This window comes from Protopterus annectens, chromosome 3.part1, assembly GCF_019279795.1.
Source record: "Protopterus annectens isolate FY-2018-M chromosome 3.part1, PAN1.0, whole genome shotgun sequence".
NCBI classification, from domain to species: Eukaryota; Metazoa; Chordata; order Ceratodontiformes; family Protopteridae; genus Protopterus; species Protopterus annectens.
In genome coordinates, this window is record NC_056732.1 from 1,831,161,026 (window position 1) to 1,831,185,241 (window position 24,216).

The 24,216-nt window shown below is 42.6% G+C and overlaps 1 protein-coding gene across 1 annotated transcript in view; it reads right to left on the reverse strand.

Annotated features, from left to right (window-relative positions):
• Window positions 1–331: 331 nt before the first annotated feature.
• The window catches only part of LOC122798721 (gastrula zinc finger protein XlCGF26.1-like), a 194,576-nt gene continuing 170,691 nt past the window's right edge, over window positions 332–24,216 (reverse strand). The window contains exon 4 of the mRNA XM_044067818.1: window positions 332–1,978. Coding sequence (XP_043923753.1) covers window positions 486–1,978 — 1,493 coding nt within the window. The 3' untranslated portion in view covers window positions 332–485. The remainder of the gene's footprint in view (window positions 1,979–24,216) is intronic.

Sequence of the window (24,216 nt, forward strand, 5' to 3'; positions counted from 1 at the left end):
CTCTAATTTCTCTCTTAATCATTCTGTATATCTTGTGTCTGGAAATGCTGGGATTTTTGCATAATAATAACAATACATAACTTCTTTCTTATCCTCAACAGTCCACTTTATCGTCTTTATGGCTCTTCTTTGACCCATCAGTTTTTGTGATTTTTGTGGACTGATACTTCCTTCTATAACAGGGGGGGCCTTCCTCCCCCTTAGCCTGGCCCTATTGTAGGAATGTTTCTGTATTTTGAGGATTCTACACTGCCATCTTTTCCAGTCCTGGCACCAGTGTGCCTACCAGGACTGGGCACTTTTTAATCTTGGGTCTTTGTGCACCCAGCTATCTTTTTTAGTTTTTGACCTACTTCTGTCCATGATATATGCTATATAAATACAGTCCATATATCAGTGTCTCCTTGGTGAGATTTCTGTGAAAACAAGGTCCACCTCGTGAAGGTACTCACCTAGACTTGAGGATGAATTCAATTTCGGCACTACTACTCCCCTTTGCTTGCTGACTTTTCATCTCTCCATTCGGACCCTCCCTTGTGAATCAGAAGATGCTGTCGAAGATTGTTTTGCCGTGCGAAACACTCATTGCATTCAGTACATTTATATGGTTTCAGTCCTGTGTGAATGACTTGATGCCTTTTCATGCCACTGGCACGTGTGAAAGACTTACCACATTTAGTACATTTATATGGCTGCATGCCTGTGTGAATGGTATGATGTAACTGAAGACTACCGAGTTGTGTGAAACACTTACTGCATTCAGTACATTTATATGGTTTCAGTCCTGTGTGAATGACTTGATGCCTTTTCATGCCACTGGCACGTGTGAAAGACTTACCACATTCAGTACATTTATATGGCTGCATGCCTGTGTGAATGGTATGATGTAACTGAAGACTACCAAGTTGTGTGAAGCACTTACTGCAGTCAATACATTTATATTGCTTGACTCTTCTTTTAATTTCTCCTGTGTGTAGTTTCTGATGATTTTCAAAGGTAGTTTTCATTTTATAACTCTTGTAACATTTGTTACATTTATATGGCTTTTCTGTGTTGTGCACTTTCTCATGTACTGAAAGGCTAGTCATTGATGGAAAATTCTTATCACAAGTGGCACATTTATATGGCTTTTCTACTACATGCATTTTCTCATGTGCTAAAAGTTTATGCTTCCTTATAAATCTCTTCTCACAAATGATGCATGTATATGGTTTTTCTTTAGTATGTATTTTCTCATGTGCTGAAAGTTCAGTCTTGTCTGTAAAAGTCCTGTTACATCTGGCACATTTACATCGATTCTCTGTATGTAGCTTCTCATGTTTTGAAAGAGTAACCTTTTGTGTAAAACTCTTGCCACATGTACCACATCTGTATGACTTAACTCCAGTATGTATTTTCTCATGTGTTGAAAGGTGATTTTTCTGTGTAAAGCACTTACCACAAGTGAAACATTTGTATGGCTTCTCTCCAGAGTGAACTCTTTCATGAATTGAAAGGGCACACTTTCGTGTAAAACTCTTGCCACATGTGATGCATTTATATGGTTTCACTCCCACGTGTATATACAGATGTGCTAAGAGGCTGTTTTTCCATTTGAAACTTTTGCCACACAAAGCACATTTATATGGCTTCTCTCCTGTGTTTACTTTTCCATGTGTTAAAACGTTAGCTTTCCATGCAAAACTCTTGGCAGATATTTCACATTTATAAGGTTTCTTGATGGTGTGTATTTTTTTGTGTGCTAAAAGGGTCTTCTTATGTATAAAGATTTTATTACATGTATAACATTTGCAGAGTTTATGTCCAGTGTGAATTCTCTGTTGTAGTTTAATAGCAGGTTTAAATGCAAAACTACCAACATACGTTTTCTCTTCAATGTGTGTTTGTATTGTAACTGGAAAGTCATACTTAGAGTTGAGATGATTCTGGACTGATAACTGATTATTTTGAAGTTCAATGTGATTCACACACCTGTTGACTAAATATACAACAAATCAGAACAATATAATGACGTTTCTTACTTTTAGTAAACAACAGATTTTAAATTTGCAACACTGAGATAAATAGCATTTCATAAAACATTGTGCAAGCTGGAAAGAGGTCATTTCTAGTTCTATTCTGATGTTAGAGTATGAGGTAGTAGCCCTGTAAATAGGATAACCAGGGTTTGTGTTATCTAAGGAGGACGTTTGTTTGTAAACATTAAGAATACTAAAATATAACATTTATACAATACATTTATTGTATTTATTTATTTATTTGTCATTTGTTAACCGGGTTTGTCCAACTAAGCCCATGGCCCATTTTCAGTGGAGACTTGAGGAGAAAAGCTCCTGACAGTTATTACAAAGTTACAAAAAAAGAAAAACATCTGACAATGACGTTTTATGCAAACATTACAAAAATGCACTTTACATAAAAACATTAGAAATTTACAAAAGGCCTGAGAATTAAGTTTACATAAGCATTACAATAATGTGCATAACATGCAGTATAAAAGTTAGATTTTTTTTAATCAACAAAAAGAGAAAGAGATGCAAATGAGACAGGACACTTGCAACAGGTGGGTGTTAAAAGTGTGAGAGGTAGTAAGATGGTAAGGTGGGACATAAGTGGGATAATTGCAGTGACAGGTGTTGGTAAGAAGTACAGATTTAAAGAAATTTATGTTAGAAATGATTCAGATGTTAGGGGGAGTTTGTTCCATGCATGGGAAATACTACATGTCCAGAAGGAGCTGGTCAGAGCTGAGGAGAGTTCCAGGTGGAAAATGATGTGATATTAGTGAGGATAGAGCAGGACAGAAAAGGGGTTTTAAGAGTAGAGTATGAGTCATTTGCAGCTAGAAGTAAAACAGGTGCTGGGGAAGTCAAGGCACTGGAGTTGCTTTAGTGCATGGCAGTGAGTTTTGTAGGGTTGGTTACTAGCAAATCTTACAACACTACAGCATGATTGACAGAGTTTAGCCAAAAGGGTATACTGTTGATGTGAAAAGATGGGGGCGGCATAAAGTAGACATGGAAGGAGGAAAGGCTGAGCTAGTTTTGGCCTAGAGTCAGGGGCTAGGTATTTTTTATGTCTGTAGGGCAGGCCGGGATTTTGATTGATCTTTTTGATGCAGTGCTGAACATTGGTGTAACAAAAGGAGATACTGCCAGCCCAGCTAGCTGAAATTTTGTAAATAATTGTATGTAATTTGTGAATATTAATATGATTTATATAGAAGCATGACAGAAGCAGATATTGCCAGCCCAGCTACCTGGAACTTTGTAAGTGGTTGTGTGTAATTTCTGAATGTCAACATGCTCATGTACGATGCTTGTGTTACAGCTGTATTAGAAATGTATGTCATATAGGGTGGGAGGATGACATAATGGTTAAGGTGCTTACCTTAAAGACACAAGGTGCAGGGTTTGATTCTCACATGGGGTAATTGGCTAGGCTTCAAATGGTCCAAAAGAGCAGTTAGCCTAGTAATAATCAAATCAAACCTGTTACAAAATGAACATTACTGGGGTGGGAGGATGACATAATGGTTAAGGTGTTTACCTTAAAGACACAAGGTGCAGGGCTTGATTCTCACATGGGGTGACTGGCTAGGCTTCAAATGGCCCAAAAGGGCAGTTAGACTAGAACTAACCTATGAACTTATGAACCTATTGTACAGATGTGTGCTGAAGAGTTATCTTGCAAGTGGTTGTGTGTCATCTGCGAATGTCAACATGCATCATGTAAGATGCTTGTGTTACAGATGTATTAGAAATGTATGTCATATTGTACAGACGTGTGCTGAAGACATATTTTGTAAGTGCCTGTGTGTCATTTGTGAATGTCAACATGCTCATATAAGATGCTTGTGTTACAGATGTATTACAACTGTATGTCATATTGTACAGACAAATGCTGAAGAGATATTTTGTAAAGTACTGACCAGAAATGTATATGCACTATTCATCATCATCATCATCATCATCATCATCATCATCATCATCATCTTCTTTCAGCTGTTCCCGTTATGGGTCACCACAGCAGATCACCTGTTTCCATTTCTTCCTGTCCTCTGCATCTTGCTTTGTCACACCAACCACCTGCATGTCCTCTCTCACCACATCCATGAACCTCATCTTAGGCCTTCCTCTTTTCCTGTTACGTGGTAGCTTCATCCTTAGCATCTTTTTCCCAGTATATTTAGCATCCCTCCTCAGCACATGTCCAAACCAACGTAATCTTGCCTCTCTGGCTTTGTCTCCAAACCTTCCAACCTGGGCTGACCCTCTAATATACTTATTCCTAATCCTGTCCACCCTCATCACACCCAGTGCAAATCCTAACATCTTTAACTCTGCCACATCCAGCTCAAACTCCTGCCTTTTTGTCAATGCCACTATCTCTAACCCATATAACATAGCTGGTCTCACTACCCTCTTGTAGACCTTCCCTTTCACTCTTACAGGTACTCGTCTGTCAAAAATCACTCCTGACACTCTTCTCCACCCACTCCATCCTGCCTGTACTCTCTTCTTCACCTCTCTTCCACACTCACCGTTACTCTGAACTATTGACCCCAAGTAACTGTTTAAATGTATGTATTTTAACAAGGGAGACTGAAACACAGGAGATTAACCTGAAAAACTTCAGAAGAATGGTTGAGGTTGAGTTACTTTATGGCTGGGTCATAAGCAAAAGAGATGTTATCTTTCAGTTTCAGTGAAACAGGAGACAATGTCTAGAAATACAAGTTTTTTTGTATTGTTTTTAAATGTGGAGGAATATAGTTTCCACCATTTGCCAAAAGAGTTGAGTTCTATGTGTTTTAACAGGTGGATGCTAAATGCTACCAGCTGCAATGAGGGTTATCACCTGGGATAGTCAGATGATAAGAAGTGATGTCATGCTGCAAGCTACCCAGCAGCAATATTTGAAATATTAATTTAAGAAGTCTCTGAGAAAGAGCCTGGGCATTTTCTATTTTGTCTTTGACCTGACAAGAACATCCACTTACCACATCTGTCTGCTGGCTCTGTAAGCAAATTATCTAGGGTACAGAATTTATCTTAGATTCAGATAGGAATATAATAAAGTATAGCGTAGATGTTTTCTTTATTTGAGACTATCCTGCAATGTTGTTTTAAATATTTCCTGTAATTTTGAACTCTGATGTAACTGTGATTATTTACTGAGTAATTTTTTGTACTTTTATTATTTATTATTAAATATATCTAAACCTTTCATTGTGGCTGATATTTGTGAGACATATTTAAGTTCTGAGAGTACTTGCATATTTTTTTCGTGACACTACAGGCTACTCCTAATAGCCTTGCTCTTGGTCAAACTACCATTTGGATTAACAGCAACATTACCCAGTAAGATTGGACATCCTTTAAGGGCCTTAAAATAGCTGATAAGCAGTGGCTGGTGGTAGTAAAAACTACTTTGCAGTCTGGGCAGAAGGAGGCATAGTTAAACCTGTGTCAGCCTTTCCCAGGTATATGTGTGTGTATAATCAAATCTCAAAGAGTGTGTGTGTGTGTCAGCTACTTGGACAGGGACATGAAACACTGGTTGGACAGAGAAGGTGCTGGAGGCCTTGGCTTGGCCACTCAACTGAGATCTCAACCCTATAGTTGTGCCAGTGGGGAGTTTTACTGGGGATCTGGAGAAAGATAGGGAGAAACCAGTCCCAGACTTACTGTGGTCTCTGTGTGCTCTTAAGGAAAATTGCACTTTACTGTGTGTGTTCTTGTCATTCCTCTCAATGTACATCCCTCAGTGGTGCTAGTGGTGAGGACTGTGGCTCCTGGGCCAATGGTGGGGGCATCACAATGGGTATCAAACTTTAATTGGTCATCGATAATAACACCAAGAAGATAAAATACAAAAGACTGTGCAAAAACATGAAGGACAATAAAATGAAGCAATAAAAACAGAAAACTTTAATGTGAGCGTTTTTACACACTACGGTGCTTCATCAAACAGCACTATGAATTTTTGAATGTATTTAATAATTCTCTGGATGCATAGTGTTGCCTGATGAAACACCGTAGTGTGTGAAAGCGCTCACATTAAAGTTTTCTCTTTTTATTACTTTGTTTTAATGTCCTCCGTGTTTCTGCACAATCTTTTGTTTCTTATCTTGTTTGGTATTTTGTGATTGTGCAGTTCGTCACTGAGTTTTCTTGCTCTTGGAATAACACAATGAAGTTTAGTATGTGGTTCAGGTTGTATGACGGTATTGTCAAGAGAAGAAATGGTGAAGGTTGTTTTGAGATTAGAGAGGGTTTTTGGAAAAAAGAGTAGGTTTTTGGGGATTTAGAATTAGTTGGTTATCGGTTAGACATTTTTCTACAGGTAGGAATCTATGTTCAGTAGTACAGAGAAGGTTAGAGAAACTGTCAGAACAGGTAATAACACTGGCTGGAATGTCCTCATATCTTTTCCATTGGATGATACACTGCTTTACTTCAACAATACCTTTCTATCAATCCTAGATAGCCTAGCTCCTTCTAGAATTAAATGTATAACTAATCATGCTCCTTGGTTATCAAAACCTACTAAAGAAACCATACTGAATAGGGACAATGCATGGAAACTTTGGCTTAAATCTAAAAATACCCATGAACTTTTGCACTAAAGACAGCTCAGAAAACAAGCTAAAAACAATTATCTCTAAGGACAAGCAGCACTATTTCTGTAACCAACGAACAAATAGGAAAAATAATCCTAAACAATTCTTGTCTTCTATTAATAATCTTATGAACCCCAGTACTAAACCTAACCCATGTCCATACCCCAACATATCCCCTGAAGAAACCGCAAGCATTTTCAACTCATTTATCATTGACACTATTGCCAATATCACTGCTACTTTCCCCCTTCCTCTCCAAAATAATTCTATTTCCACATCCACCTTGCCCCGTCACAGCCATCACTAAAACTCTGCGATCTCTCCAAATAAACCACCCCATGCCTCCCCAACTACTTTCCCTTCCCCTACTAATAGCTTTCAACAGGCCCAACAACCTCTTTTCAATTTCTATCCTATTCCCACCTCTTTGATTAAAATTTCTCATTAACCTAAAGCCTTGCTCCTCCTCTGCTGACAAAATGCCAACCAGGTTTTTAAAACTTGCTGCACACTCAGTGCCTATCCTATTAGCATTCTGATAAATAGATCTGTTCAAGAATCTTATATCCCTAGCCTCTGAAAAAAAGCCATTATCCTGCCACTTCACAAAGGCAGCCCCTCCACTGAAATCACTATTTTTTTGCCCATAGCTATTCTTTCCTATCTCCAAAATCTTAGAAAAATGTGTGCAACAACAACTTCTTGACTACCTTCTAAAATACAATACCTTCTCTCCTACTCAGCATGGGTTCTGTCCAGGACATAGTACTTCCACTGCACTAATCTCCTTCCTAGACACAATCAGTAGGGTTCGGGACTCAGGAAACATTGTATCTGCCCTGTTTTTGGACTTATCTAAAGCTTTTGACACCATCTCTCACCCTATCCTCCTATTTCAACTCTCTAGCATATGTCTATCTCCCCAATCCCTTAACTGGTTTAAATATTACCTTTCTAACAGAGAACACACTGTTAAATGGCAGAACTCTATTTCCCCATTCTTGCACAACCCTACAGGGATACCCCAAGGCTCAGTTCTTGGCCCCCTTTTGTTTAACATCTTTTATCAACAATCTACATAAATCCATCCAGCATGGCTCCTTAGTTCAGTATGCAGATGATTCGACTATTGTTTGTTCAGCTTAACAGCCAAATTTACTTCAACAATCTATTCAAGCTGCATTTTTCACTGTTGAAAATTGGCTCCACAAAAACTACCTCTCTTTAAACCCTAACAAAACTAAACTCGTGATATTTACTCCCAAAAGAAACACTCCTATTAATTTAACCAACTTTAAAATATACTCTCTTAATTCCACCAAAATTGCGTTGGTAACACATACCAAACTGCTAGGGGTAATAATTGATGAAAATCTCAAATTTGACCTTCAGATACACAACAACATAAGCAAGACCCACAAAAAACTTGGGGTGCTTTACAGACATAACAAATTCCTCTCCCTCCCATCTAAGCAAACATTGGCCCTATCCTACCTTTTACCATCACTAACCTATGGTGCCCCTTTACTAACCAACCTACAGTCTTCCTTGATAACAAAAATAGAAACAGGCTATAATAAGGTTGCCAAATTTGCCACAAATAGTTGCCACTCTACACACCACTGCATTGCCCTAAATCAATTAAAATGGCTGGAACTCCCCTACTACCTTCTCTTCCTGCAACTCACATTCACTCATAAACTGATTCACAAACTCTTGAACTGCCCCACTCTCAGCTCCTTATTCTCCCTTTACAATCCTTGTAGGCCCTTAAGGTCTGAACATCAATTCCTTCTCCAGGTTCACAAACCCAAGCTACCCATTGGTCAGCTACTATACTCTTGGGAGTATTGCCAAAACTTGGAATTCTTTACCTTCATACAGCTGTGTATGACAATCCCCATCTACCTTTAAAACTGAATTACACAATCATCTTCTCACCAAGTGGGCATGTAACTGCTCAATCACATACTCTGACATAACTTAACTTCTTACAAAATCTCACCTGATTCCAAAAATTCCTACATACTCCAATCCCTAATTATCTGTACTCTGCTCTGTACTGCATTCCCCAACACTACTGCTTTTTTATACTTTAATTTTTGAATAATCCCTTCTGCATCAAAGTTCTGATTGTAATAGTTACATGCATTGCAATATTTGTATTCTATGTAATAGCTGTATATATGTTTAATCTTTTAGGTTCTATTTTTATTGTGATGGAGCTTTACTCCTCAGACCTTCACTGAAAATGGGCTCCCTGGGCCCACTAGACTTTCCCGGTAAACAAATGCCAATAAATAAATAAATAAATAAATAAAATAACTAAATAACTACACAAATAAATAAATACATAAATGAATACGGGTAGAGTCATCCACATATTGTATCAGTGAGGATGCTGTACAGGAAGTATGCAGTTGATTTTTGAAATTATTTAAGTATAGAGGGCCAAGAATCAAGCCTTCAGTCACCCCAGTTTGAACTGGTAAGTAAAAGGGAGTAGGTAGCCTGCCACCTTACTGACTCTTGTCTATTAGTGAGATAGCTAGTGAACCATTTAATAGTAGAGGGAGATAAATTGAGTTCTGATAGTTTATTGAGAAGTTTGGCATGTGATACGGTATCGAATGCTTTAGAAAGGTCAAGAAAGAGGCCAAAACCAGTACATTTTTGTACACGGCTTCAGCAACGGTTTGAGTAAAGAACAGTAGATGTACTATGATGGGGTCTGAAACCATATTGCGTAGGGGTTAGGAGGTTATTATCTAGATGGTACTTAAGCTGTCTGTGAATGGATTTTTCAAGGAGTTTAGGTAGCGGAGCGAGGAAAGCAGTAATTCTGTAGCTGGATGTTTCACTGCAGTTGCCTCCCTTGTGTAATGGAGTGAGAAAGAATGATTTCCATATATCTGGGACAGTGGATTCTTGAACAGATGTATTGACCAGGATAGGATATTGAGTGAGCAGCTAGTTTAAGAAAGGGGGGGAGGTTGTCAGAAGAGGGGGAGCATGGCTTCATCTTAATCAAGAGAGATTTGATACAAGATGTCGGGATGGGGTCAAGTGTGAAAGAGGGAGTACTGGTGAAATGTGGAGTGTGTGTGTGTGTGTTTATTGTTCTGACAATTGTGGGTGAGTTTGTGAATAGATTCAATGAAGTATGAATTTAGAAGAGTGGCAGTTTCAAGGGGGGGTTTGCTGGGCTAGGGGTTTGGGGTAAGAGGGTTGTTTGGTTCAGGATCTTATTAATAGAGTGACAGAATTTTTTGTGGTTAGACTTATGGGTGAGTTGGGCATTGGAGCAGAATTTTTTCTTATCTCTATTGATGTGTTTTTTAGCCAGATTATGTGGTTGTGTATAGGTTTGGAGAAGAGAAGGTGATTTAGTTTTATTCCATTGTTTCCAGGTGCTGTCTCTTTTTTCATAAGAGTGAGTGTATCTTTTGACAGCCAGGGGATGTGCGTTGTTCAGATTCTTACTTTTCTGAGAGGTGCCAGAGAGTCAAGAATGGAGAGAAAAGTGCAATTGAAATGAAGGACAGCATCAGTTAAAGGGATGCGTTTCAGAATTGACCAGTCTATAGAGTTTAGCATGTAATTAAAGGTTTCACTGTTTTCATACTGAGAGTTGTATTTTCTGTTTGTGAGTGCTCTATCCAAGCTTTTCTGTGCATTTTTGATTTTTTGAGGTTTCTGTGTTCTACAGCTAGGAACTGTAACAGTGTGCATTACTATAAGTTTACAGTTAAAAGCATTCTCTAGAGTCTGCTTGCTCCTTGATCTGTTTAAAACCTTCACTTAGTGGCTACAGCTAGGAACAAGAAGTTATGTACTCACCATTACGTTCGATGTATGTAGTCCATCTCGCCTCACATTCTTACCCGTGGGTTCGGAGCCGAATATCGGCTCCGATTTGGCCGACTTTTCTAGCTCGATGTCTTTCATTGGCTGGGCTAAGCTGGTATCCCATGGTGCACTGCTCCATATCCCCAGATCTAGTTTGCTGCGAAACTCATTTGTACCCAATGCACACACCACATCCAGGTAAAAGAATAAGCCAAGTAAGGGAACTCTGCAGATGAACAACCTAACCTCCAAATCCTCCAGGAAGGGGGAAGGTGGGAGGGTAAGTAAGAATGTGAGGCAAGATGGACTACATACATCGAACGTTATGGTGAGTACATAACTTCTTGATGTTATGTAGTCCTATCTCGCCTACATTCCTACCCGTGGGACAGCGTCCCTAGCACCTACATCCTGGGTGGCTCATAGGAAAATGCTCCTGAGGACTGTGGAGCCAAAGGACGACCTGCCCCTAAAAACCACGTCCAATTTGTAATGAGAAACAAATGTGTGAGGAGTTGCCCAAGTAGTTGCAGCACATATATCATCCATTGACAATCTGGCCTGGTAGGCTGTAAATGTAGAAACAGCCCAAGTAGAGTGAGCCTTGACCGGAAATGGCAGATCTTTACCTCCTGCCTGATAGGCAAAAGAAATACAACTAGATATCCATCTAGATAGGGTGACCTTGGAGACCGGGGACCTCATTCTGTTTTCCGAAAAGGGAACAAAAAGTTGATCAGACTTCTGGATACCTTTTGTTCGGTGCAGATAGAAGCGCAATTGTCTGTGTACGTCCAACTGATGAAATCTAAATCCTGCCTTGTTAGAAAAGTGAGGAAAGAACACTGGCAACTCAATGGATTGATTAAGATTAGATACAGAAGCCACTTTAGGAAGGAATGAAGGGTTTGGTCTAAGAGAGACCCTGTCCTTATGGAAGATTAAGTATGGAGGTTTGATGGAGAGGGCTTGAATTTCTGAAACTCGCCTTGCTAAAGTGATTGCTGTTAAGAAGGCTGTTTTCCAGGTCAAGAATTTCAATTCGGAGGTAGCTGCAGGCTCGAAAGGTGGTAAAGTAAGGGCTTGTAGAACAAAACTGAGATCCCGGGGCATGATTGGTTCGGAAACCGGGGGATGGAGCAACAGAGTACCATTCAGGAAAGCCTTGCATAGTCTATGAACCATAAGACTAGGCTCATTAGCGACATGTAAATTAGAGATCGCTGCCAAATTGAACTTTGATGGTAGCTGATGCGGAACCCTGATGGAAAAGCATAGACAAAAATTCCAAGACTGAAGCAATTGGAGCTGTGTAAGGATCAATGCCTCGGGTATGTGCCCAGATAGAAAACCTCTTCCATTTACTAGAATAAATCTTTCTAGTAGATGGCTTATGACAAGACGATAATATATGAACCACTTCTGGTGAGAATTTATGAAGTCTAACTAATGATGGAAGTGGAGTAGCCAGGCTGTCGACCGGAGGGTCATCAGGGAGGAGTGGAACTGTCCTGACATGTGTGCCAGTAAATCTGGTGGAGGGTCCAGAATCCAAGGAGTGTCCACAACTTGCTGAAGAAAAGGGAACCAGACTTGGCGAGGCCAGTGTGGAGCAATCAGAATCATTCTGCTTCCCAAGGATTGCGCTTTCTGAATCACTTTTGACAGCAAAGGAAATGGAGGGAAAGCATAAAGCAGACAGGAGGGCCAATCATGAACCAGAGCATCTCTGGGTGACTCCACCTGTGGAGGGATCAGCGTGAAGTACCTGCTGCATTTTGCATTGAGGGGGCTGGCAAAAAGGTCGCAGCAAGGCTGATCCCATCTGCTGAAGATTCACTCTGCAACCAGGCGATTCAGGGACCACTCGTAAGGCATCAGAATAGCTCTGCTTAGCCTGTCCGCAATCACGTTGGACTTCCCCGGAATGTGCGTTGCCACCAAAAACTGTTGGAAAGTTGCTGCCCATTCCCAGACTCGCATGGCTTCTCTGCACAGAGGGTAAGATCTGGTTCCCCCTTGCTTGTTTAGATACCACACTACTGACATGTTGTCCGAGTGTATCGCAATTGTCCCTAGAGGTAAGAACACACTGAAGTGCCTGCAATGCAAGTAGCACTGCTCTCATCTCTAAGACGTTTATATGCAGATGTATCTCATGCTCTTGCCACGTGCCTTGGACTGTCCTGCCAAGATAATGCCCCCCACCTCATCTGGGACATGTCCGTGGTCACCATGGCAACTGGGCTGGGTGGAACGAAGGGCCATCCCCTGTCCAAATTGTTGGTGCAAAGCCACCAACCGAGGTTCTGCTTGCATCTGTCCATGAGTAAAATGGGGTGAGAAAGTGGAAATCTTTGGAGAGACCATTGAAGAAAGAGGAGCCATGGGAGAATTCTCATGTGCAATCTCACTAGAGGGACCAACATGATTGTTGCTGCCATGGTCCCTAGGAGCTGAAGAACCCATCTTGCCTTTGCTTTCCTCAGGGGCATCAGCATGTGTATCTGTTGTTGTAAGACTCTGATCCTCTCCTGCGGCAAAAATGCTTGCATTTGAATGGTGTCTAATTCTGCTCCTATAAAGGTGACACACTGCGAGGGCAATAAAGCAGATTTTTCCCAATTTATTGTTATACCCAACTGGTGGCATAGAGTGATGGTAGCGCCCCTGGTTTGAACTAGTTGATGCCTGGTGGGGGCTGTAAGGAGCCAGTCATCCAGATACGGAAATACTTGGAATCCCTGATGTCTCAAGTGAGCCGTCACCACCGCCATACACTTTGTGAACACCCTGGGGGCTGTGGTGAGACCAAAGAGCAGGGCTCGAAACTGGAAATGACTGGCTCCCAGCTGGAAGTGTAGGTGACTCCTGGATGCCCTGTCCATTTTCACATGGTAGTAAGAATCCCTGAGGTCGATGGAGCACATCCATACCTCCTCTCCCAACAATGGGAGAATTGATTGCAGCGTGACCATATGGAACTTGGACTTGTGTACATAGTTGTTTAGTTGGCTGAGCTCTAATATGGATCTCAGGTCCCCTGTTCTTTTCAGCACCAAAAAGAATCTTGAGTAAGTCCCTAATCCGAATTTGGTCTGAGGGGACATGCTGGATGGCCCCTTTTCCTAGCAGCTTTGAAACCTCTGAGGCTGCTTGATCCTTTTGACTGGGTGGAACGTCTGGAAATTTTCTGATTGAAGGGGGGGTCTGAAGTAAACGGAATGAGATAACCTCCGGAAATTATTCGTAATACCCATCGGTCCTGGGTGATGCTTTCCCAGGTTTCCAGATATAACGAAATTCAACCCCCGACTGGCTCCGGATAAGCACAGCTGGGCACTCCCTCAGGAACGAGAGTAGGGAAAGCCACAAAAGGAATCGCGGTCTCCCGAATTGCAGGGGCCCCCTCTGCCTCTGGGGCAGTGTCTCCCTGAATAACCTCCCTCTCCTCTGCCTCTGGAGGGGGGGTTCACCTTGTGTGGGAGGAAAAAACCTCTGTGATTTCTTGAACCATATATTCCCCCCAAGTTGGGCATTGGGATAAGACCTAGAAGGAAGGGAAAAATGGACCCCAACGGCAGACAGGGTCTTTCCCTCTTGCTCACACTTGGTAAACGTGTCTTTCACTTTGGTCCCGAACAAAGATCCACCATCAAAGGGGCGTCAGTGAAGGAAGACTTGAAGGCCTCCGCAAAGTGACACAGGCGCAGCCAGGCTTGCCTTCTAAAGGCAACTCCTGAGCTTGCTGCCCTACTTGCTCCCTCTGCTTCATACGAAATGAGCCACATGGATGAGTTGACAATGGAATTGAGGGTAGAGACCTGGGCGTTAACCGTCTGGGCCACCGCCTCAGGAACATTACCCACAAGAGTATCTCCTAACTCCTTGAGGAGATCTCTCTGGAGCCGAGTGAAGTGAGACAGGTAATTCAGTGACCGTAAGGTAAAGGTTGCTGATGAGAGGGTACGCTTCCCATACCGGTCCATGGTCCTAGACTCCTTGTTAGGAGGATTGACAGATGAAGAAGACTCTGCTACTTCCTTCTGAGTGGCTGCCGCCACCACCATGGCATCTACAAGGACTCCTTTAGAAAGAAACTCTTTGCCCTGGGGGGGGGCGGAAAGAAACTTGTTGGGACGTCTGGGCATGGGCTCCACAGAATCAGGGTTTTCCCACACTCTTCGACATATCAGATCAAGGAGCTCATCAAAGGGTGGAGACATCCAGGAGGCGGAGGGCTGAGCACCAAAAGCCTTAAGGAATACTGACTCCTCCTCGGAAAGGGCTTTGGATGGCCTGTCATCTCTTTCTTTCAGTATCTCCAGGATGTCGGAGAAGGAAACATCATCAGAGGATGACTTGGGGGACCCCTCCGATTCCTCGAGGTCAGTATCAGAGGTGAGGGGCTCATCCTGGGAGTCTATGTCCTTCCTCTTGCACGTTTTCTTTCTAGTGTGCTCCTCAGGCATGAACTCTGAGGAGCCCTCAGAAATTTGGGGACCACTCGTGGGGGTATCCCTAGGCCCTAGTACTCTGCTGTCCATGGATAGGTGGTGATCAGGGGCTCTCACCAGAGTGGTGGGGGACAGAGTGACCGACCCGCCTGATGTAGCTGATGATCTGCCCAGCGTGGTCCGCATAGCCTCGAAGGCAGGCACCCCCCCCAGAGTCCGAGGAGCGCCCAGCCTCCGAGGCCATGACGGGGGTCAGAGTTCCCCGAGTCGAGGCACCGAGAGGGAGACTCGAAACCGAAATAAGCCCCGAGATGTCCCCCTCGGGCCCGACCGAAGAATCCTGAGTCCCAAACCCATAGGACGGAGCATATGGGGTCGAAGCCAATGCCGGTACCGATGGAGCCAAAGGGGCCATCGGAGCCGGCCTAGGAACATCACATGGAGTGAAACACTCCGGCTCCGAAGACAGAGATGCGCTCGGAGGAGGAATGATCGAAGACGGGGGCGGGTTCTGGAGCCGAAAATAATTTTGCCAAAACTGGTGACTGGAGGAGCCTCTGGGCCACCCTACCTACATCCACATCCGAAAGGGTCCTGGAGGATTTGGAAGACAGGGAGGAAGATCGAGATCTCCTCTCAGGAGAAACTGGTCTGAGACTGGGCGATCGGCTCCTAAGAGGTTCCAATAAAATTGGAGCCGACGCCGGTTCTGTCAACATTGACACTTCCTGCGGCCCAGAGGACAGTGGAGCCGAGGAGGTTGATGCAGTTTTAGAGACTTTCTCCGGAGGCTCCGATGAAGCTGACAGAGCCGGAGATCTCTTTTTAGACTTGCCAGATTTTGATTTACCAATGGGAGACGAATCCATAGCCTCTTCAAAAGAGGGTTTCAAGAGTCCCTTTAAAATCAGCTTATTCTTTCTCTCTTGGAGAACTCTAGGACTGAACGCATGACAAAAACTGCAGGATTCCTGCACGTGAATGGCTCCCAGACAATAGACACAAATGGAATGCCCATTGGTGATGGACATTTTGTACCCACGTTTAGAGCACTTGAAACCCGAAGGTTTGCGCTCCTTAGAATCTTTGGACATCTTCACCACTACACCAAAACACAAAAAACAACTTTGAGAAGAACTCACAGGCGCTCACACCACAAAACGCGGGAACGAACACTAAACAGTGACCAAGCACACACACTAAAGAAACAAGTCCAAACTTCTAGCCAAAAAAGGTTGATGACCACAAGGAAAGGGAAATTCCCAAACCTCTAACTTAAAACGGTTTAGACCATACACACACAGAAGGCAATAGGAGGAGGACTAGGCCCTCTAACTGAAACGGGCCTAGCCCGAGGGAACAGTCAGCGAGATACCACACAAACAATCACACGATCACAACCTCAAACAATACTAGACAATAGTTATGAAAATAGCTTTTGATTATGAACCAAAACTTTTCTTAAAGACAAGAAAAAGGGTACTTAGCCACAGCCAAGCGAGACCACATCTGAGCTACACGAGTGGCAAACAAGATCTGGGGATATGGAGCAGTGCACCATGGGATACCGGCTTAGCCCAGCCAATGAAAGACTTCGAGCTAGAAAAGTTGCCCGAGTCGGAGCCGATATTCGGCTCCGAACCCACTGGTAAGAATGTAGGTGAGATAGGACTACATAACATCTGTAATTTTTCCCACCCACTCACCCACCCTCCCTACTGTTGTGGTGTTCTTATACTTGGTGGCTTTGCAGCTGCCCACCCATACTGTATATTTTATCTGTGACACTCCTCCCAGTCTAGTATCATTAGTTCATTTAATCTAATAGAGAACATTTGTGAAGGCCAACCCACTCAGATTCTTAACGTTGAATTAACTTCTGTTCCAGCTTTCTCCATTCCCACTTTTACTGAAAAAAAAATTCTAAGCTTGCTTCCCCCCTTTCTAGGGTTGCCACCTTTCCAAATGGCCAAAGTGGGACATTTTTGGTACAAACATCAGATTTTACAGGCCGACACATACCTAGGGTCAGTACAAAGGATAGAACTTAACCTTTTTGCCTAAATAAAAGCTTATTCTTGTAGCATTTTAGTTGCTTATTCTGTTTCTTATAACATTTAGGTATTTTAGATACAGAATAAATGTTTTATGCAACTATTACATAAAATATAGGAAATAATTTTGTCCTAAAACCTCAGGACATTTGCCATTTTTACAATTTTTTATCAGGACACAACTGACCAAAGATGAACTGTCCCTCGCAAAGTGGGACAGGTGGTAACCCTACCCCTTTCTTGTGGCAGGTCTTGTCCAGATATGGATTTGCTGTGTCCAGGACTGTTTGTGAGCTCCTGAGCCCCCCCTCCACTTAACTAGGGTTAAACTATTCCTGGTGCCATAAAGTCTGCTGTTCAAATTTTCCCTTGCAACTAGCCAGCTTTTTAGTTTTTGCACTCAAATCTGTTTTTCTTTAAGCTCAGCACTTGTTCAGAACTCATTGTAAGCACTAAATAAGTTACAAATTACTACAGCACTCAACTTTCCTCACTTGTCTAAAGGAAAACAGTTTTTAGTAATTAATAAATAAGCACCTATTCAGGCATGTCTAAAGGTCAGCTCCCGGTGTTTTCTCCTGTCTACCTGATAAATCTGGGCATCTTGGGACAATGCAGCAATTGCCTCATGTACACAGGCAACCCTCTCCTCCTACCACCCAACACTACGACCTGTGAGTGATGCACTGATATAGCCATACTGGAAGCAAAGCTCTCTTCACCCAAGACTGGACTAGACAGTCAAGAGGAGAAGGTAAACACTTGCACCACACCACACTCATCACATAATCCCTCAAAACCTACATCACCAAAACACACACACACACAAGCACAACACACACACCTACATTCATGGAGGCTCTCAGTAAAAATCTGCCCAAACAAGCGAGACCTCCAAAGCAGAAATGCAAGCAACCTCCACCCCCCCCCAACACAACCCAAATGACACATAGCCCACATACTCAGTGTGTCACTCAACTACAGCCCATAAGGCATAACGTACCCAACACTCTAGTCATAGGTTAATATATAGTCAGGCACACTGATGTTCCACTCACCAGGTTAAACAAAGAAATGTTACTGAAAGCTGCCTGTCAGGTGCCAGGATCCGCCACATAATGCACGCAATCAGGTCACTCCACAAAAAGTACAAATATGACTCTGTCATTGTCCATGTTGGAGTGAATGACCTGAGACGTACCTCCCTGGACTACACGAAAAGAGACATGGAGGAGCTCTCTGATCTTGTAGCCCAGGCAGGTATGACCCTAGCCCTGAGTAGCATCCTGCCATCACCCAGACAAAATGATTAACTTTAACAATTGGCTAAGCTTCTGGTATCATTCTAAGGGAATCCAGTATCTGTCTGCCTGGGATGACATGATTGACAGACCACGCTGCTTTGCCAGAGATGGCCTACACCTGTCGCCCTTGGGATTCCGGATACTGGCAAAGGCTCTTGCCACCCCTATAGTGCCTTTTTTAGGCAAGATTCAAATGACAAATTCACCACCATAACTGGTACAAGCAAGCAAAATCAGAGGGTAATGCTACTCAATGCTAGAAGTCTAAACCTCAAAATGCACTCACTTGAGGCACTCCTTAAAATGGAGAACACTGACATCTGTGCAGTGACAGAGACCTGGTTCAAAGCTCCAGAAAGCACCCCTGCATTACCAGGCTATAATTCATACCACACCTTTTGGCCATCAAACCCAGACCAAAACACTAAAGGTGGGGGCATGTCCATATTCATTAAGGATATCCACACCTCCAAGCTAGTTGCTCAGCATAATGCATCCGAGATTATCCAAGTTCAACTAACTCTGGGCAAAACCGGAATCCAGATTGTAGCTTGATACACACCCCCCACCATGTCCCTGGATTCCCACTCCTCTTTTCTTGATACACTGGAAAATATTAAGGTAAAACCCAACACTCTAATAATGGGTGATTTCAACTACCCTACCATTAACTTGGAAAACTACTCGTGTACCAACTTTTTTGCTCAACGTTTTCTGGAAATCATCAATTCCAATCCCTTGGATCAACCTGTCCACACCCACACCAGGGGCAGCAATATCCTAGACCTGGTCATCACCAACATGGGTGACCGGTGTTCCACACCAGAGGTCATCTCCTTATTGTTCAGATCCAACCACAAACTAATCACCCTAGACCTCCACATCCCGCTCCCACCCCCCATTAGGAAAACAACCGTAAAAAATTTCTCCAAAGCCAACTTCACGCTTCTTAAGACAGAAGAGGCAAACTTCATGACACACATGCAGATGGACAATAGAGGTATGACTGCTGAATCTTACACAAATGCACTTTATAAGCATTCACACGAGTGCATGGATCGTGCTATCCCTAACAGAATCAAGATGCTATCCTCCAAAAAAAGGAAGCCAATCTGGTGGTCTTCTGCAATAAACAAACTCTACAACAGAAGAAACTGTTGCAAAAAAGAGTAAATTCCCATGATTGGAGGAACTCTCTGGTCTCACCTCAGTAAGAAGCTGTGATCCCTCATAAAATCCTCCAAAGCTAGTTATGAAAACAAAATCACCACTGATTCCAAAGACAACCGCAAAGCATTCTATAGCTATGTCAAGAATCTCAATGGCAACACTCAGATCTGCTCTGAGTTGCAGCACAATGACACTAAGTATACAGAACCAACTGATATTGCCAACATCCTGGCAGATATGTATAGTGCTAACTTTACCCCCCTCTCATCCCCTAAAGGGCCCATCTTTATACCGGAAGAATGCAAAGTTCCTGTAATCACGGCTGCACAGGTAAAAACCTCACTCTCCAAAGCCAAGAAAACAGCATCCATGGGACCTGACAACATCCCAAGCTGCCTTCTACACGAACTATACAATGAACTGGCACCCCACCTAAGTACCATGTTCAATCATAGCCTCACCCCAGGCTTTGTGCCCAATGAATGGTGCACAGCGATGGTTATCCCACTCCACAAAGGGGGGGGGCCACAACAGACCCCGGGAACTACCACCCCATTAGCCTGATGAGCCTGGTCTGCAAGGCCATGGAACATATCATCATGGAACTCATAAACAAAGACATTGGAGATCTCCAAACTCTGGACCCCACACAGTTCGGGTTTGTAAAAGGCAGATCATGTCTCCTAAACTTGATAGACTTCTTTGAAGTAGTCACCAAAGCCATAGATGAGGGTAAGGTGGTTCACACAGCCTATCTAGATCTCGTCAAGGCATTCAACACCATCCCCCAGTCTGGGTTTGGGAGGGTGGCTTAATGGCTAAGGTATTGGCCTTACAAACACAAGGTGCAGGGTTTGAGTCTCACAAGGGATAATTGGCTTGGCTTAAAATGGCTTGCAAGGGCAGTTAGCTTAGTACTAAACTATGAACCTATGAACTATGAACTGTGAATTATAGATAAACTCACTAAACTAGGTATAAATCCCTATGTCACAAGATGGGTTGCCAACTGGCTTACTGAAAGAGCCCACATTGTGAAAGTAGCAGACTCCAAATCAGACTTCAGACCAGTGACAAGTGGAGTACCACAGGGTTCAGTCCTGGGTCCTCTCCTGTTTGGTATCTACTTCTCTGAAGTACAGGCTAACAAAGAAGGTCTTTGGCTACCTAAATTCGCAGATGACTGCAAACTAGGAGCCATAATCAAAACTCCTAACGATGTGGACATCCTACAAAAGGGCCTCACTGAGACAGATGCCTGGTGTCAAAGCCATGGTCTCAAGCTCAATGCCAAAAAGTGCATTGTCATCCCCTTTGGTAAAAACTCTGCACCCATGAACTACCACATAGGTGGCAGTCTATTTAACACCGTGATAAGAGACCTTGGGACACAGGTGGACAGTAGTCTCTGCTTTGATACTCACATCGCCACAGTTGTCAGGAAATTCTTCTATGTGGTACACCTCATCACAAAAGGTTTCTCATCCAGAAAAAAAGAGGTAATTGTTCCCCTCTACTCATCACTCATTAGACCCATTATAGAGTACAATGCCCTTTTTGGTATGTGCCTCACAAGACATCTACAACAACTGGAAAGGCCGCAAAAATACCTCACAAAGAGGATTACTGGCCTCAAACAGATGCCTTACGCAGATCGACTCAGAAAACTCAAGCTTTACTCCGTCGCATATCGCCTACTCAGAGGCAATCTCTGCCTAACATACAAATCTTTGTCAAACCCAGAGCTGCTGGACATGCTCCACTTAAAGAAATCCCAATCCCTCTGAGCTAAACGCTCTAGGGACCTAAACCTTGTCACCACTAAAACAGAACATGCTGGAGGGATAGATTCCTGTCCCAAAGACTTCCCATACTCTGGAACAGACTAGCTATCTATGTCAGAGCTCCTCATTAGCACTCTTCAAGAAAAATCTTGATGATTGGATGGGAGATAGGAAATTCACCCCGGGGATCACTTCTGTGGCTCTGCTCGACAGGGGCACAGGAAAATAATTTTCTTGGGTGGAAAAAGCCAGGGTACCTTTTTGGCTAGGCTTGTATAGGCCCCAGGGCCAATAGCTTAGTACCTACCTATGAACCTATAAAAGTGGTGAGATTGTGACAATCTTTAATAGATGGTATTTAGGTATCAACAGCATGCCTAAAAACTCGGATAGGAAGGTGGTTGGTAAGGGAGTCTGGTAGAATAGTAGGGTTTTGATATAGTTTAGGGTCAAGTTGTTAGGATTCAGCTAAGAGTGGAGCTACTATTACTGTTTTTAGTGAATCTAGTAGGTGTAATAAGTACCTGATGAAAGCCATGTATGTTGATGGTGAGAGATATGCTGGTTGTAGATAGTTTGAGCCAGTCAAAGTTAACGTCTCCTAACAGAATGGTTTTATAGCGGATATTGAGTGATAGCCATGGCAGTATGGATTCAAGGATGGGAAAGTTATTACCTGGTGGGATATAGATAGCAGCTAAGGCACATTTCTTTTATGGGTTAAGGTGACAGTTTAGGATAAGTAGTTTGGTGGGGCAGCCATAAGGATAATAAAACGTATCCTTATGGCCACCTTTAGTTAGCATAGAGAAAGGATGAGAGGTAGTCAATAATGAACTTTAAAGTGTTTGTCACTCGGGAGGTTTTCAAACCAATAGAGGGTATATTTGTGCTTTTACCTCCTCCCCATTAAGCCCAACTAATTTGTGGATTTAGTAAAGTTCATGTTGTATGAGGTCAAAGACCTTGGCAAGGTCAGTTAATGCTGATCCAGTTAGTAGGCCTTTATTAACATTTTGGAATATATTGTAAGGCAACGACGTAGAAATACTGATACAGAGATAGGATATAAATTTCATTTTGTAAGCTGTTAATTACATGAAGGCCAGTTTTCCAAAAATCTGTCAAAGTGTTGGCAATACTGATACTGATCTAAAGCTTCTAGCTTTTTCTGGTTTGGAAAGCTTAGCAATTTGCTTGACTGTGGCTTGTTTCCATTCTGCTATCATGGTATTTTTGGTATAGGATGTAAATGTGTCACACAGATGTCTATATCATGTTATCGAAATCTTACTACATCGAATCACTAAAGGTCGACCTCTGGTGATCGATGTAGTAAAACATCGAATAACACAAAAAACAAAAAGCAAACAAAAATAGAAACCAACTAGCGTAGGCAGGGGGGCACCCCACACCCCCCACTTAAATATTTTAACTCTGAGACTGCACTACATTGAGGTAAATGGAAATCTCCCCCTATGGAGATTTCCATTTACCTGCATGATGTTCTGCGCTTTCGATGTTGTGGTGCCGACAATATCAGATTCGATATTGTCTGCTTTCGACATTGTGAAGTAGACCCTCAAATAGATTATATGTTCTTTGCATAACACAATGAATCAGCACAGTTAGTCATCCAGCTCCTGGGAAAGCATCAGAGAATATTTGTCAATACCTTTGGTTGCAAATAGTTTGAAGTTCAGTGAAGGTACATACAGAGGTGTTTCTGTTTGTGAGATGGGGAGAAGGGTTGGCTGAAGGGTACAGAAAGAAGTGCGAACAATTAAAAAGTCAGTACAATAAATGGTGCCTAAGGGGGTGGAAACTGTCTGCTTTTAGATGCTTTTATATAAAAAGTGAGTGCCGGGTGATGTGGCCAACAGGGTCCCAGAATGGTTACTGACTATTCTTAAGAAGCTTTGTGCCATCTAGTTGCTATTTTGGTTAGGTTTCTTAGAAAAAGACTCTCTCTCATTTTCTGAGGCAGAAAGACATGTCCACTGAAGCCAGGCTACATCTCTATTTGTAAAGAGTCTTAAGTTCTTTTGCAAACTACTGGCTTCAGATTCTTTTAATTAGCCTAGATACTTTGGGGAAATATTTGACTTACAGTTGCAGTGGGACATTTTTGGGAAGGTAGAATGGATGCTTAGTTTTTTTCTGTTCAATATTTGAAGCTGAGATTTTTTGTGTGCTTTAGGGCACAGAGTAGTTAATGTGGGGGAGTTTATAATTTGTATGTGTTAGAGAAAATGTTATGGGGCAGAGATCACTGAACGTGGATGGTACGACTGACTTCTGTGATTTTGTTTGGAATATTTATTAGTAGGTCTAGAATGCAGTGATTTCCTGACATACAGGTTCTTGTATCATCTACTGTATCCATTTGAAGGGTCAAAGACGACAGAAGCTCAGGTTAAAGTTTCCTACAATTATGACATCAGTAAGAAGTTTTGAGGGCTGTAGGATTTCAATAAGTCATAATTTGAATTTTGTGAGTTTAGCAGATGGGAGGGTGGTAGACACCAGAGTTTTTCTGCTGTATATTAGAACTTGGCAGCTGTAGACGTGGCCATTTGATGTGTTTTTTTTCTTAGAAGTGATGTTTTAATGTTATTTTGATTTGCTGAGGCTCCAGTTCTCCATGGTTTTTGGTTTGAACTTTACTAGGAAAATGAGGCAGTAATGAGATGTAAATAGTGATGAGGCAGGTAGCACTGTCAGCTCACAGTAAGAAGTTCTCTGGTTCAATTCTTGGCTGGGGCACCTTTCATGCAGTCTGCATGTTCTCCCTGTGTTCACATGGGTTTTACCCAGGTGCTAGTATCATGCACCTCTTCTATGAAATGGCAGGCTTTCTGAGGTGCTTGGCGCATCAGCCTGTACCTACGTGGCTGTCAGGGCCCCACCTGGACTACAGGGTGAAATGTGCCATAACAGGAAGGGTTACTATTCAGTCAATGGTCAGGTATT